Here is a 13547-nt window from a genome sequence, read left to right as displayed (position 1 = left end):
GTCAAATCTACGAATAGAATAGATACCTGGATGATATCAGTGTTTGTCTGTGTGTATGTGTGTACATATAATGTGTGTGTGTGTGTGTGTGCGTGTGTGTGTGTAAAAGATTAAAACTAAGTATTGCATACTGCAGTTCCAGTGAGCACTTTAAATAGTCTTGTGTATAAATTAGACGACTCTCTGGGTACAGAGACCCTGCTGATGCAGCGAGTTTGTACCAGCACATGTTTTATGGACAGCAGAAGGTTAAAACTTGCAGGTACATTTACATCACTAAACACACATGTGTTGGCAACTGTGCAGGGGCGGGGGGTAGGGGTAAACCCAGGTGCATTCTGTTCTTCAATTGCAGTAAGTCGTGGTCCTAGGACGCATTCAGACAGGTGGAACCATTTTTTCCTCTTCTGCCCTCAATTGCTACAAGTAAGTTGTTGTTTTTTTTCTCTCGCTCTTTTTCAGTCATGTTCGTCCTCATTCTCATCTTGTGCTATGATAGTACTGTACAAATATACACACCCAGTTTTTTTTCTTTTTCTTTAAAAATTACTCTGAAGGGAATGATGTAGATATAATATGATTGAGTATTGGTGCTAGTGTGTTAAGGAGTTCCAAAAAGTGGCTCTAAGTGAAGTTTTGTGGTGTGACGTCTTGCTGTATGGTTTGAATATCTCTCCATGGCTTCCAGTGCAGAGTTTATCATATTTTTATTGGATGAAATGATTGTCTTTTTTTTCTATGTGATAATTTTCATAATTCTTTTTTAATTTTTGGTCGTAATCCGTATAGCAGACGTACAGCCTGATTCATTCATGAGTGCATGGTGAATAGCTGATTAATCGATAATGAAAGATGATTCTACCAATTATTTCTGCTCTGTTTGCCCCTTTGTGTATGGCAAGGTTTTAGTACTGGAAGTGCTTGAATCGTGTATGATTGTACAGTACATATTCTGTTTGTTTTGTTTTTTTCTCGAGGGGAAGTAAAGGATGTAGGCCTACAGAAATGTGGTATAGGGAAACCCCGCTGGTTATTATGAATACTGAGCTGGCTTTAAATACAATGATATATTACTTTTTACAAGATTAATTTGGAGGTCCCAATTTCCCATTAAATCTATTTACAATTGTAGCTGGTCTCTTTTGTTTTTGTACATTTACAACAAGGGAACATTTTGAGAAATGAGGTAAAATCGGCAGTCTTGTCAACGGTGTCGACATGCATTTGTAGGAGGTTTCCCTTGATAGAGATTTCCCACGTAAGTTCTAGCAAGTGTCAACAAAAGGCAATTATTCTGCATTTAATAGAGGTTGATTTAAAGGAGTTTTAGCGAATTCAGACACTGTCTGACTGATGCCCCTTTTGTACTTAGCAAATTTTAGTTAGTGTCATCGCAAACTCATGTGTGACGCTGTGGTATGAAAGGCACCATGGATACGCGGTAAACTCCCAGGTTAAAAGCAAAGCATCATACGAACAGTGTCTTGTGGGCTTTTTCGTGCATGGGCCATAATGTGTGCTTGCACTGCAGGAGAGAGAACGAAACTGGGATCTCATTCACTAATATGAAAGAAATTTTTCGCAGGTGTTCATGTTTGATTCCCCGCTAAATCTTCCAGATGATCCCCCAAATGACTAGCATGTAAAGGGGTAATGTAAAAGTGGAAATTTTCACGGTGTTGAAATTTTTGCACATTTCACTCAACCAGAAACTAGCACGAAAATCAAAGCAGGTGAGTATTTTTGCTTGCTACATGTTCCAGTAGTTAATGTCTCGATTCCGCGAAATGAAAAACATGCGAAACTAATCCTACCCAGCTGAGTGCAAAAAAAAAAATATATGTGAAAATATCCACTTGTACAGTATTATTGATACTTCCCCCTCCCATAGCCCCCCCCCCCCCCCCCCCCCCCCCAACAAAATAGGCAACCAAAAAAAGTCCAATAGATAGTAGCTGTGAGGCTTAAAACCTCTGTTTAGGGAGGTACAAACGTAGTCCACTTCATTTATGGTTTTAGGGGACACAGTACTTCTTGTGTGTGATTGTTGTACTTTCACCATTTGCCTGGGTGGGAGAAAACTTGAAGAAGTTGTGTATGTGTGTGTGTGTGTGTGTGTGTGTGTGTGTGTGTGTGTGTGTGGCTGCTGGAATCCTGACCAGAGAGGAAGTAGAGGGTTTGATAGATGGAAGTGACAACATTGTCTACGGACAATGGTCGCTATTTGGTTGCTCCCCAGCAACCGCAACATAGTAAACGAAAGTGAAAAGAGAGAAGATGTGTGGTTAGAAACATGTGATCATGTGAGTGCACTTATCACAGGGAAAGTGCTTTGTTGGGACACTGGTGGTACAGTACTTCTAACGTTCAGCCAAACTACAGTTGAACCTCTTGTATCCGGACAAGTCGGGACCGGGGCTCATCCGGATAAGGGATTTGGCCGGCTACGGGAGACTCAATGCTGAATACATGTACATATACATACACATGTACTGATGTAGCCCATTGTAGTACCACATGTAGTAATGTGTCGAGCTGCAACCTTTTCATTGTTACATTTGGGGATGTTTGGGGATGTTAAAATGTCTGAAGAAAAGCAATTTGGAAGGAAATTTGATGTAATGTATGTTAATCATGTTGGAAGTACATGTAATATGTAATTCATGTGTGTTTGTGTAGGAGTTCTCAAGGAGTTGGGAATCCCCCTTTCCTCCCGTAATTATTTTTTTAAAAAATCACTGCAAGATTGCGTCCGTATAATAGAGAGATCCGGATAAAGGGAGGCCGGATAAGAGAGGTTCAACTGTATATGACTTTGAAGTGGAAGTGGATTACAGTAGCTTATAGGCAGAAGATGCATGGGCATATCATACCCAACAAGAAATGACCAATGGAAACTTTGAAGGGCAGTTTGTGACAAACTAGTTGAACTGTAATTTATACTAGATGAAATGAAGGGTTTGATAGTATCAAATGAAAATATTTAAGGCCATACAAAGATTATAGGAAATCACCAGGGAAAAAGAATAACCCAAACCCTTGAATTATTCAGATTTATGACCTGTCTTTTTTTTAATTTGTTTTATACATTGTACTTCCATACTGTATGTGTCAGGCAAAATCACACTAGTCCCACAGAGACCCATATCCATGATATAGTAGACTCTGTTTTGAAAATTGTGAAATTCCGTGTTAATTTTGTGCTTTCCTTCAATTTTCAGAATTTATGGAAAGGATTTTCTCCATGATCAACCACCCTGAAATGAAATCTGTTCAATTTTCTCAAAATGGATTCGATATCAAAGTTGTGTACAACTTTCAATAACATAATTTGGAAAATGACTAGTCAAAACATTCTTGAACAAGGCATGGTTTTGCGAAAGTGTGCAAATGAGGTTACAAAAATACAAGATATGGTTTTATCATGTCAGGAGCTGGTATTATTGTTTTGAAATCATTGCTATTTGATATCTTCATTATTTGATCATTCAACGTACATGTATGTCTGGTTTTTTTTTGTGTTTAATGTTAATTTAATAACTGCTGTGTGTGTGTGGGGGGGGGGGGGGAGGTTGACTTGAAATAAAACTTGAATACATTGCCATGTACAATGTAGTCAGTCATAAAGAGCAAAAATCAAGAACCAGACTTTCAAATTTTAGAAACATACTCCTAGCTGGTTCAATGTGACAAGTAAATTATGTCAGAACAACTGCCAAAAGTTGGAATCCATTCCCCCACCCCACTTTCCCGCTGTGACAAAAGGCTCGAATGTGACAGAAAGGTACCCAGCTCTTGTACATACTTACAAGTATACCCACATCATTACACTTTGCTGGGTTTAGTGCCTTTAAAATAGGAAAGAGCTCTTCCTGTATGATGAAAAAGAGTGGTACACACCCTCTGTAATATGCAGCGTGAGAGGGCCAGCCAATGCCAGAAAATACCAGCACATTTAATACCATTTCTCCCTTTCTCCTGGTAGTGATGCTTGAATTCCAGTACAGGCCTGTAACTCCTCTGAAAAAAAAAAAAAAAAATGAGGGGTGGGGGTGGGGGTGGGGGGGGGGGGAGGAAAATAGCTTAAGTAACTTGTACATCTTTAAGTCAAGAAGAGAGTTTCATACATTTGTATTTGGGAGCAGTTTGCCTTGAATTGATTTGATAAGAAATGGGATTTATCTTTTGAACCATCTCTGGAATCAAGTACGTGTGAGCAATATCCTGTAGAGAGAGTTCGAGAGAGAGAGAGAGTTCATGGATCAATCGATAGTTTGTCCAAACACCACCAAGTGAAGTGATGCAGCCACAGTGATATGCCCCCGTGACGCTTTCCTCTATTTGTGGTTCCATGAAATGACAAAGAGGTAAGGGTTTAGCTTCGCTGTAGATTTGTACTGTGAAAATATAAACCTAAGTACTGCCTATAGGGACATAGTGATATAACATATATGGTATAGTATATGGATCTTATGGGGATGGGTTAGATCAGGGTTAGCAAATATGTTTTCCTCCATTTATCTTTGAAAGCCTGAATACAGACTTGAGATATCAGTACTGACAAGTAAAAAAACAGTAAGGGTGTATGATGTCCTGTAATGTACATGTATGTAAGCTAGGGTAAATTTTAGGCAATATCATCTCCCAGTAAAAATAGAAATTTGGGCAGTCATTTTTGTAACACTTTTTTTTTTTTTTGAATAATCAATAATCATGATCCAGGAGTCTGCACTACATTGTTTGAAGTGGAAAAAATTGTATGCAGGTCACATTTTGAGCAAGAATCCAGGTGGCTAATGGTGTACTTGATAAATTAGATTTCTGCCCATTGTGTAAAGTGCCGTGAACACTAAAAAATCAAAAACTCAGACGAACAAGCAAACTTCAGCAGCTGTGGCTGAGTTCTGTACATGAAACTTAATATCACTTCACACGGTATGACTTATTAACCAATTGTTTTTGTCTTATTGTGCGTGTGTGCGGTGTATGCTGGTGTTACAGTTTCGGTGGTATGTCTCAAAACTCTCAAACCTTAGTTTTGTCACTATAATGGCACCCACAATCTGTCGTCACCCTTGAGATCAAATTTTACATACATTTTTTTTTTCTTACACTTTTAATGTTGTGCTACTTGAGAACAATGAGATAAACTGTCATGCGAAGAGCTGTATGTACACAGAGTGATTTGTAGGTAAACAGTGTCAGCAAGCACTGCTCATCGCATGACGGGGTGCATGTTCGTACCCCAAGTCTGTGTTTTCATTGGCTTAGGGGTGCTGTTGGTGTAAGTGATCAGGAGCAGGGTGCAAAGTTTTCATTGGAGCGCATGTGGCAACAGGTGATCCCTATATTTGCCAGTGTAATAGGAAACAATAATGTGCAGATGCATTGGATACAATTGATTTAGACACATGGGGGGGGGGGGGAGTATCCTAATAGGCATTGGTAGAGCACTTTGTTTCCATTTCATATACATACTGGTATTCTGACTTTCACAGCAGTGTAGTCCTGCCTTCCGATTAATGTGTACACCGTATGGTGCTATCATTTAATGTCTGTTGATATGGAAGGTGAGGAGTGTTACGTTAGCAGTTGCAGGAGAAGTTGTTTTTCCTCTGTGTAGATTTGATTCTTGTTCTGATGTTTGTATGTGTGTGCATGTGTGTATTTGTTCGTGTGTGATTTACGTGAAGTCACATGAAGATGGTCATTCAGTTCACAATACTGTTTATGATGGGATGCATTATCAAAATATTTTTGTTAAGAATTGTGGAGATCTTTTGTGGCACCGTTGTGTAAAATCGAAGTACCTTAAATCAAAGGAAAAAAAAACCTGAATTTTTTGCAGGATTGTCCTATATTTAGCATAGCAACTTTAACAAAAGTGACAAACTTATGATTGCAATTTTTCCTTTTTTTTCTCTCTCCCTGTTTGCATCAGGGCCTATACTTTCTAATCGCCCAAGATTGGTAACCTAGTGGCCTCTACCTACCACCACTACCTTGCGTACGAGCCGGCCAGCAGTGAAGAGGCACCCGAGATGTCCAGCAAAGAGAAGAGCGACTCTGGGCCACCCCCAAGCCCAGCTGTGACCAATGGGAGCGGTCACTCCAGGACGGGGTCGGTGGACGGTGGCAAGCGCCGCGTGCTGTTCCAGATCTCGGAGGACTCGACAATGGACGAGTCTCCGCCGCAGACACCCAACAACACGGGAGACTCAGACGGCGTCTTCAATGACGGACCAAATTCAAACAATGATGCCAAGCAGAAGAAATTTACAAGGTATTTATGAATCGGTGATACTGTGCCTTCTCTGTTTAATTGGGGATACATACACTTGTTTGTGTAATGCTTTTTACAGTGAACGGAAGTTTTCGCTTTTTGTGTTGAAATGAACTTGCACAATGCACACATCTTTTTAAGGTCTATTAAAAAAACAACAACAACCTAATGTGTGTGTGTGTGTGTATTTTTGTCTGTTTACCGTAGGTGTTGGTATTTAAATTTTGGTGAATTAATATTAGTTTAAGAATCAACCGGTTTCTGTTTATTCTTTCTAAGTATGAAGTGCATGTGGGTATTAAATAGATTCTGTTTTTGCATATGATGCATTTTAAACATTAACCTTCTGAGTTCAATCAAAAACAGTTCATGTTAGAGGTGTACCTAATGACTAGTGTCAACATGAGTATTAAACTAATTAATACGGGCAAGCATGAGCATGTGCAAGATAGTACATTATGTAGAATTTTGTGAACTTAGGTTTGGAAATACATAATCGTGAAATTCTCACATTCACTATGAAGATATTGCTGTTTTTAGCCCGAATGAACATTTGACATTATAATACTTCACCCACAAGTTTGTACGTGGTTTTACAGGAATGGAGCTAGTATCCTTTAACTGCCTTTATGAGACCATGGATGCCAGTGACATATTACTGACCCTAGCCATGGTGAATTTACTGTATGTAGAATCAATAATCGTGTTGTATGTCTTGACACACTAGAACTCATTTTGAATTATTGTCGAGTTTGGAAGGTTTTCTGTTTGTTTGTTTGTTTGTTTGTTTGTTTGTTAGTTGGTTGGTTGGTTTGTTAATTTGTTTCTTTGATCATGGCTGAAGAGCAATTTACAGTATGTATGTCAGGTGTAAACCTTTCTGGTATGCACAGAGATGTAACTAGTGAAGTGAGTGCTGGATTGGTATTAGCTTCCAGGAAATCTCAAGGGATTTGTATGTGAACAGTGGAATACATGATAGAACCTCAACTGATTATTCACCCTATTTCCAGAGAGTTTATCTTGTGTTCAAGACTTTACAGTGGTACCGTACAATTAGGTGCATGTACATTGTATGTTTCATAGGTTTCTAGTTGACCACAACATGTACATGTATACTCACCAAAACTAATCAGATGTTCCTTTGTTGCTGTTTTGTCTATTAAGTGTTGCACATATAATATGTGTGAACAATTAATTAAACTTTGCAATGCATAAGATTTGTATGTGTACATCTGCTGGTGTGTGATGAATGTGGTAAGCGAACAAACTTCATGAGTTTTGAATAATTCCGCTTAAAGTTCTCTCTTTTTTGAAATTTCACATTTTTCTCACTTTGGCTAATAAGTCGTAACATTAATGTTGTTACGTTCAGTTCTGTCTATCATTTTACATAGTATGTACTTTACTAATATTGTGTCTGCACATCTCAAAATTATTCAAAGCATAATTGAATTTTTATTTATTTCTTTTTACATTTTCTTATGAATCTGTATTTTCATTTTTGTTCGTTTCTGAACAAGGTCATATCTGACAAGCCATTGTATGAGCAAGTGCAATAATTTAAAACATCATCTACACTGTATATTAATTACCAGTTCTGCACATGGTTGCTTTGTGCATTTAGAAGTATACTGCTTTGTCTACAAGCCAAGTAAAATGTATATATGGCATTATTTATATCTGTATTTGTAGTTCTAAACCACAATTCCAGGCTAATTTTGTATGTTTTGCCTTAGTAGCAATACATGGCTGTATGCTAGGCAGGCCATACCAGTGCAGAACTTTGTACTCATATTGGAACAAGCGGGTCAAAGGTAGACGTGAACTATTTGATATTTGCATCATTGTTCTAAGAAACTAAGTTTTGTGGTTCGTTTGTGAAGGTGAAAATACCCTGAAAACTGAGAAGTTCATACAACTTTTGCATACATTTGCTTAAATTATAAACTTGCTGAAAGAGAGAGAAAGAGATAGATTCAGCTTTAGAAGATATCAAACTGACTCGGCACCAATTAGCTTGTAGCTTCAACTTTGCGTAGGAATTTGATGATGAGAATACTGCAGTTATTATTGAATATAGATGGTAAAGTAACCAGAGCAGAAAAAGGCCTTTACACATTCAATTTCTATAAACTCTATGTTCCAGTACTTGTCTCTCCACCACCCCCTGCACTTATTAGCAGAAAGTTTCTCAACAGTCCATCCAAGGAATATACCAGATTTATATTACATCTTAAAATATATATGTGACCGTGCACCAGAAAACGAACAAAAAGTCGCACCCCTTGATTTTACGTGAGGACTCAAAAAAAGGTAAAACGGGTCAACCAAGTCAATATTACGTTTTTCATATTTTCTGAAAGAGCTATCCTTCTTCTACATTATTTGTAAAGTTTGGGATCATGAAATGAGTGGGAAAGTGCTTTTTCAGCAGTTTTTCTACAACCCTTTTTTGTAGAGTAGTGAGATCAATTATATCTTTAGAGGCCCCTTTTCATTTCTTGATAATCCTTTGCACACTCTTCACTTTCAAGTCTGATAACTTTTGAAGGGATAATGCTACTGCTTTGAAAGTTGGCATTAATCATGGACAGAATAAGTCAATAGCGTATGGACAATTTTAGCGTAATCTGATCATCCCTTGATTGTTGTTGCTCCAGTGGTTTACATCCTGATTTTTGTCCCATTCATTGCTCAGCTAGCACGGTTTGGTAGAGCTTGAATAGACAGATAAACCCTGTACGAAGTACTTCAGAGCCTTTTTCCTCGGTTCACACTTTTCCATACTGTGTGCTTTCTTTCCAATATTTAGATAGGTTGAATAGGAGAGTCCATTTCAATTGAGCTAGACATCATTTTAAAGCTTAGAGTCTGCTCTTTCAGAATCTGCCCTTAACTAAAAATCCCTGTCTGGCGACTTTTTGTTGGTTTTGTGATGCAGGGTCACATATGGTACCATGCTGTCAGTCTGTTCTAAACCTTTTCCTTTAACCTTCTGAGTTTTTGTTTTGCTGTTGTTTTGTTTGTTTCTCAATGGTAGCATTCTACTTGTAGTGTGACTGTATTTGCGGCATAATGCGTGTATAATTACCTACTTGTAGCTCACTGTAAAATGGCACTGCAATCCTGTTTGAGTAAACCTCTTGTAGAGTAGATCATAGCTCAAGAGAGACACCAGTTATTATTTTCCCTCTTAAACCTGCATGTGTAAACAAATACATGTAAGTGTGACACATTTAAATGGCCAATACCCTTTATTGTTTGCCCCAACATTGACCTTTGATCTTCATATGTAATGCGCTACAGCCATCTAACCTTCACAAGCGTAGAATTATTGTTAAGTTCAGTCAGTTTGTCGTATGCCTGGATAATTATGATAACTGGTATTACCGGTTTCATAGGAAATTGTCTATTGAAAGCAAATCATTTCCATCCCTAAATTCGTAATTTCAAAGCTGCAGTGAGTTGAATACCCACAGTTTCTAAGAAGATATCTAAGAAAGATATAAAAAACAACAACAGCAGTAGTAAAGTGTTTTATTTCATGTTGTGGCCAGTGTGGCATTTTTTAGTGATCTGACCAATGCTTTTGTAAGTTTACAAAATTTTAGTAGATTCACCTAACTAGCAATTTACTAGTCCTTATTTTGTTGTTGAAACTGCACACTGTAAAAGCAGATATTTTTATGTGAGAAATGCACAAAAATTTCAACACCACAAAAATGTCCACTTTGACAGTAATTTGAGTGTTTATGTAATATTTGATACTAATCAACAAGTTTACAATGACAGCATAGCAATAGTCCTGCATGGTTTATTTGATATGTCAGTGTTAAAAGTACAGGCAAGTCCTATCATAATGAAGCCCCCCGGATTAGCAATTTTGTTGTGTTAGAAATATACAATTTTTAATAGTCATAGCCCAACAAATACATACAGGGTGTAATAAATAATAATTTTGGGACATTAATTTTTACTTCGTTGTAACAAAATTTTGCTATGGTCGTGTTCATTATAATGGGAGTGCGCTGTATGCATTTAAGTTTTGAATGTGGAGTACCTGTGTGTTTGCTGTGCAGCTATGCAGATCTTTTCTCTGTACTTAAGGAGGCTATACAATATTATTCACTGTCTGTTCCAATACACCTCAGATTTGAACTCACCGTTTGATATTAAAAAAAAAAAATGATAATGCATGACTGAAACCTTGAATCCAGATAGTGCATCCAATTGCGTTCTATCTGTCTTTGTATATTTCCCACCCTTGTTCTGCTCTGTTTTAGCTCTTCGAGAGATGCAGGTTGTTCGTCAGTAAACGGCAGATATTCCGTCCTGGCTGCCCCTCATCTTAACCACCTTGTGGGCCCCCCTGTTTTGCCAATGGTGTTGGATGAGTAAGGGTCGCGACCCTTACAGGGGTCTGTGCCACTTGTATTTATTGTTCCCTTTTCTTCTTAATGTGTTTTTTTTTTTTTGCTTGTTTATCTTTTTAATCTTTTGTTATGTGAAAGCTGCATCATGGTATTTCACTCTTGCACAGCCTGTTACTAAATTTTGTGCTTTGTTAGTCCATTGTTTCCAGTTTTAAATGCCTTCTCAGTTGAGAGGGTGAAGTGAGGAAAAGTGGAGGTTGTGCTGCATTTTGTGCATCATGCTGATGTAGAGTTTATGCAATGCTTACATATAAGTGAGTCACCTCTTTATGTTCAAGTTTCCTGTAATATTTGGAGTAAAATCAAACAAATTGGTTAAAGTCTTGATTAAAATTGTGCTAAGTTCTATCTTATAATGCTTTTGCGCCATTCTGACTCTTTGTTGTTGCTATACTCATCAAGATCAACTTGGTATTAGAATGTCATGTAAGCGCAAGTTTAAAAAAAAGAGAGCACACATGAAGTCATTCAGACCCTTACAATGCTTCGCTTGTAGGCGTAGATGCTATTAATTTGTAATTATCAAATAATCTTGCTCCCCACTTTTCTCATCACCCTCATTTTTTTCTCATGTAGATACGGGAAAATGTATACCCAATGTTCAGTGGAAAAAAACTGCTTAGTGCTGGACTCTATTCTGTCTACACATGCCATTTAAATGTGTTTGTGATGTGTGTTTGTATGTCTTTTTTCCTTACAATGTGTGCCGTCTTCTGTGTGGTATTGCTTTGTCCTGTTCACAGCTTCACAATAACAAAAGTTTACACAGTCCATCCTGTCTTAGTGACCACCTGTCTATAGCGGCCACCTGTCTGAAACAGCCACTTTTTCCATCTCCCTTGAGTGGCCACTATACTGTAGCAGGGACAGTTTGACCGTACCTTTCTTTGTTGGGCAGCAACCTCCCCCCCCCCCCCCATATCCAGCTCTTATGTGGGTGAATCAGTTGACATGGGAGGAAGGTAGCTGATTAGAACGATGATACAAGGACTGCAGTTAGATTTATCTGGTGTTATGTCTAGACTCAGTAACAACTGTAAGAGACAAAAAATGAAAAAAAAACCAAACAACCCAACATAACAAAGAGAAGCCTGGAACCCACGGTTATGAGAGAGAAAGAGAGAGAGATCATCATACATTTACTTGTGTATGTTTTGATTTTTCTTACTTTATGTCGGGGTCTTTTAAAGTCTTAAGTGATAAGGAATAGCCACATTGCCACTTCACTTTGGTAAAATGTTGGCACGCACAAACTTGTGTATCTAGTTTGTGCGCTGGCTCCATAAGTGTTTACAGTGTTCCCATACAAAGAATGATACTGCAAGTAAAATATTCACAATTTAAATGTAAATATATCAGACATAATGAATACCATGATCTCAGTCTTGGGGCACACTCTCCTTTAAGAATTTGCAAACAACTGAGCCAAGCTCTTTTCAGGCCCTCCAATGCTATTTTGGTGAATTTTTTGTGATACCACTAAAAACGTTGTGTGCAACAGCTGTCTAATGAGCTCTTCCCATTTTCAGAAAGGACCTTGTGGAAAATGAAAATGAAAGCTTAAATGTTTTGTCTCCATCAGCCAAAGTAAAAAAGTGAAAAAAACTACCTTTACTGTGTGATGTCAGAAAATGTCTTAAGTATAAAAAATTGTAGTGCTGACACTTTATACTTTATTCAAAGGTGTTTTTTTTTTAAATATATGAAGTTCAACTTGCAGGTGTGTGTGTTTGTGTGTGTGTTTGTGTGTGTGTGTGTGTGTGTGTGTGGGGGGGGGGGGGTTATGCAGGCCTTATGTTTTATGGGAAAGATGATGGATTTTGGTGAGAAAAGGCATAGCGGAAGGGAGGGGAGGAACATATAGAATAGGATAGTATCACCAAACATACAGCCAATGTCAGTGTGGAAAAAGAGTTGGGAAATTCCCATACAGTAGGGTCATCAGGCAGTCAATTGTTCTGTAGATTTTATATATTCATGTTCTATTTCAGGGAAATCCCCTCCCACTACCCTCCTTTTTCCCCTTTTTTATCCTTTCAGACGAAGAGTAGGTCATTTAGTGGTAAAAAAAAGGAGAGAGAAAAAACAAAACAAAATATTCCAGTATGTTTCTTCATTGATTTCATGATTCTAATATCATTTCGGCGTGGAAAACCACATTGAGCTCTTGTCCTGGACTATGATGTGCCCAATTTAAGTGAGGACCTATGAACATTTTGAAAATTTTTGGCATCTGCATTGGAAATCCAGCGAGGGAATGTGTGGCACACCTTGAAATGAACTTGCTACATGTATACATTTGTAAGTAGGCAAGTGCAACTAGATCAAGGTACATTGTATAACGGTCATCATTGATAGAGTTTAAAGTCTGTGGTAATTCCCGGGTTAGTGTTCATGGACCCACATGATGACTGATTATTAAAGTAATTTTGTCCTTAGAGGAAGTCCTGTTTACTCCGAAAGTGATAGACAGTTCAATCACATTGTCCTAAGATTTGTGACATTTTCAGTGAGATGTAAATTTATTAATCCAGCTTTTTTAGATTGTACTCAAAGAGACTTTCATTCATTGGTAGTTCTGCTCATCAGCCATTTTGATATTGAAACTGCTTCTGATACAGACTGTTCCAGGTGATACTTGTAACACACGATGAAATAATCGTACGGGTAGCAGCTGATGCATTGAATCTGTATTCTCGTCTGCCTCTATTTGTGGGGAGGGTGCTGCATACAATGTGCCAACTTTAATCACAGCTCTTCTTCCGTATGATTCCTGGCATCTGCTATACCTGTGTGTTGTCATCTGTTTTGTCCTTGATGTCTTTGAG

At 38.0% G+C, this 13547-nt stretch overlaps 1 protein-coding gene across 1 annotated transcript in view; it reads left to right on the top strand.

Annotated features, from left to right (window-relative positions):
- The window catches only part of LOC139727122 (acetyl-CoA carboxylase-like), a 102341-nt gene that overhangs the window by 17585 nt on the left and 71209 nt on the right, over nucleotides 1-13547 (top strand). Inside the window, exons 2-3 of the mRNA XM_071638103.1 lie at nucleotides 5942-6283; nucleotides 10570-10680. Coding sequence (XP_071494204.1) covers nucleotides 6042-6283; nucleotides 10570-10680 — 353 coding nt within the window. The 5' untranslated portion in view covers nucleotides 5942-6041. The remainder of the gene's footprint in view (nucleotides 1-5941; nucleotides 6284-10569; nucleotides 10681-13547) is intronic.

This window comes from Diadema antillarum, unplaced genomic scaffold, assembly GCF_040938485.1.
Source record: "Diadema antillarum isolate AM-2024a unplaced genomic scaffold, OU_Dant_1.0 seq00000119_RagTag, whole genome shotgun sequence".
Lineage (NCBI taxonomy): Eukaryota > Metazoa > Echinodermata > Echinoidea > Diadematoida > Diadematidae > Diadema > Diadema antillarum.
This window is presented reverse-complemented; position numbering and strand designations above follow the sequence as displayed.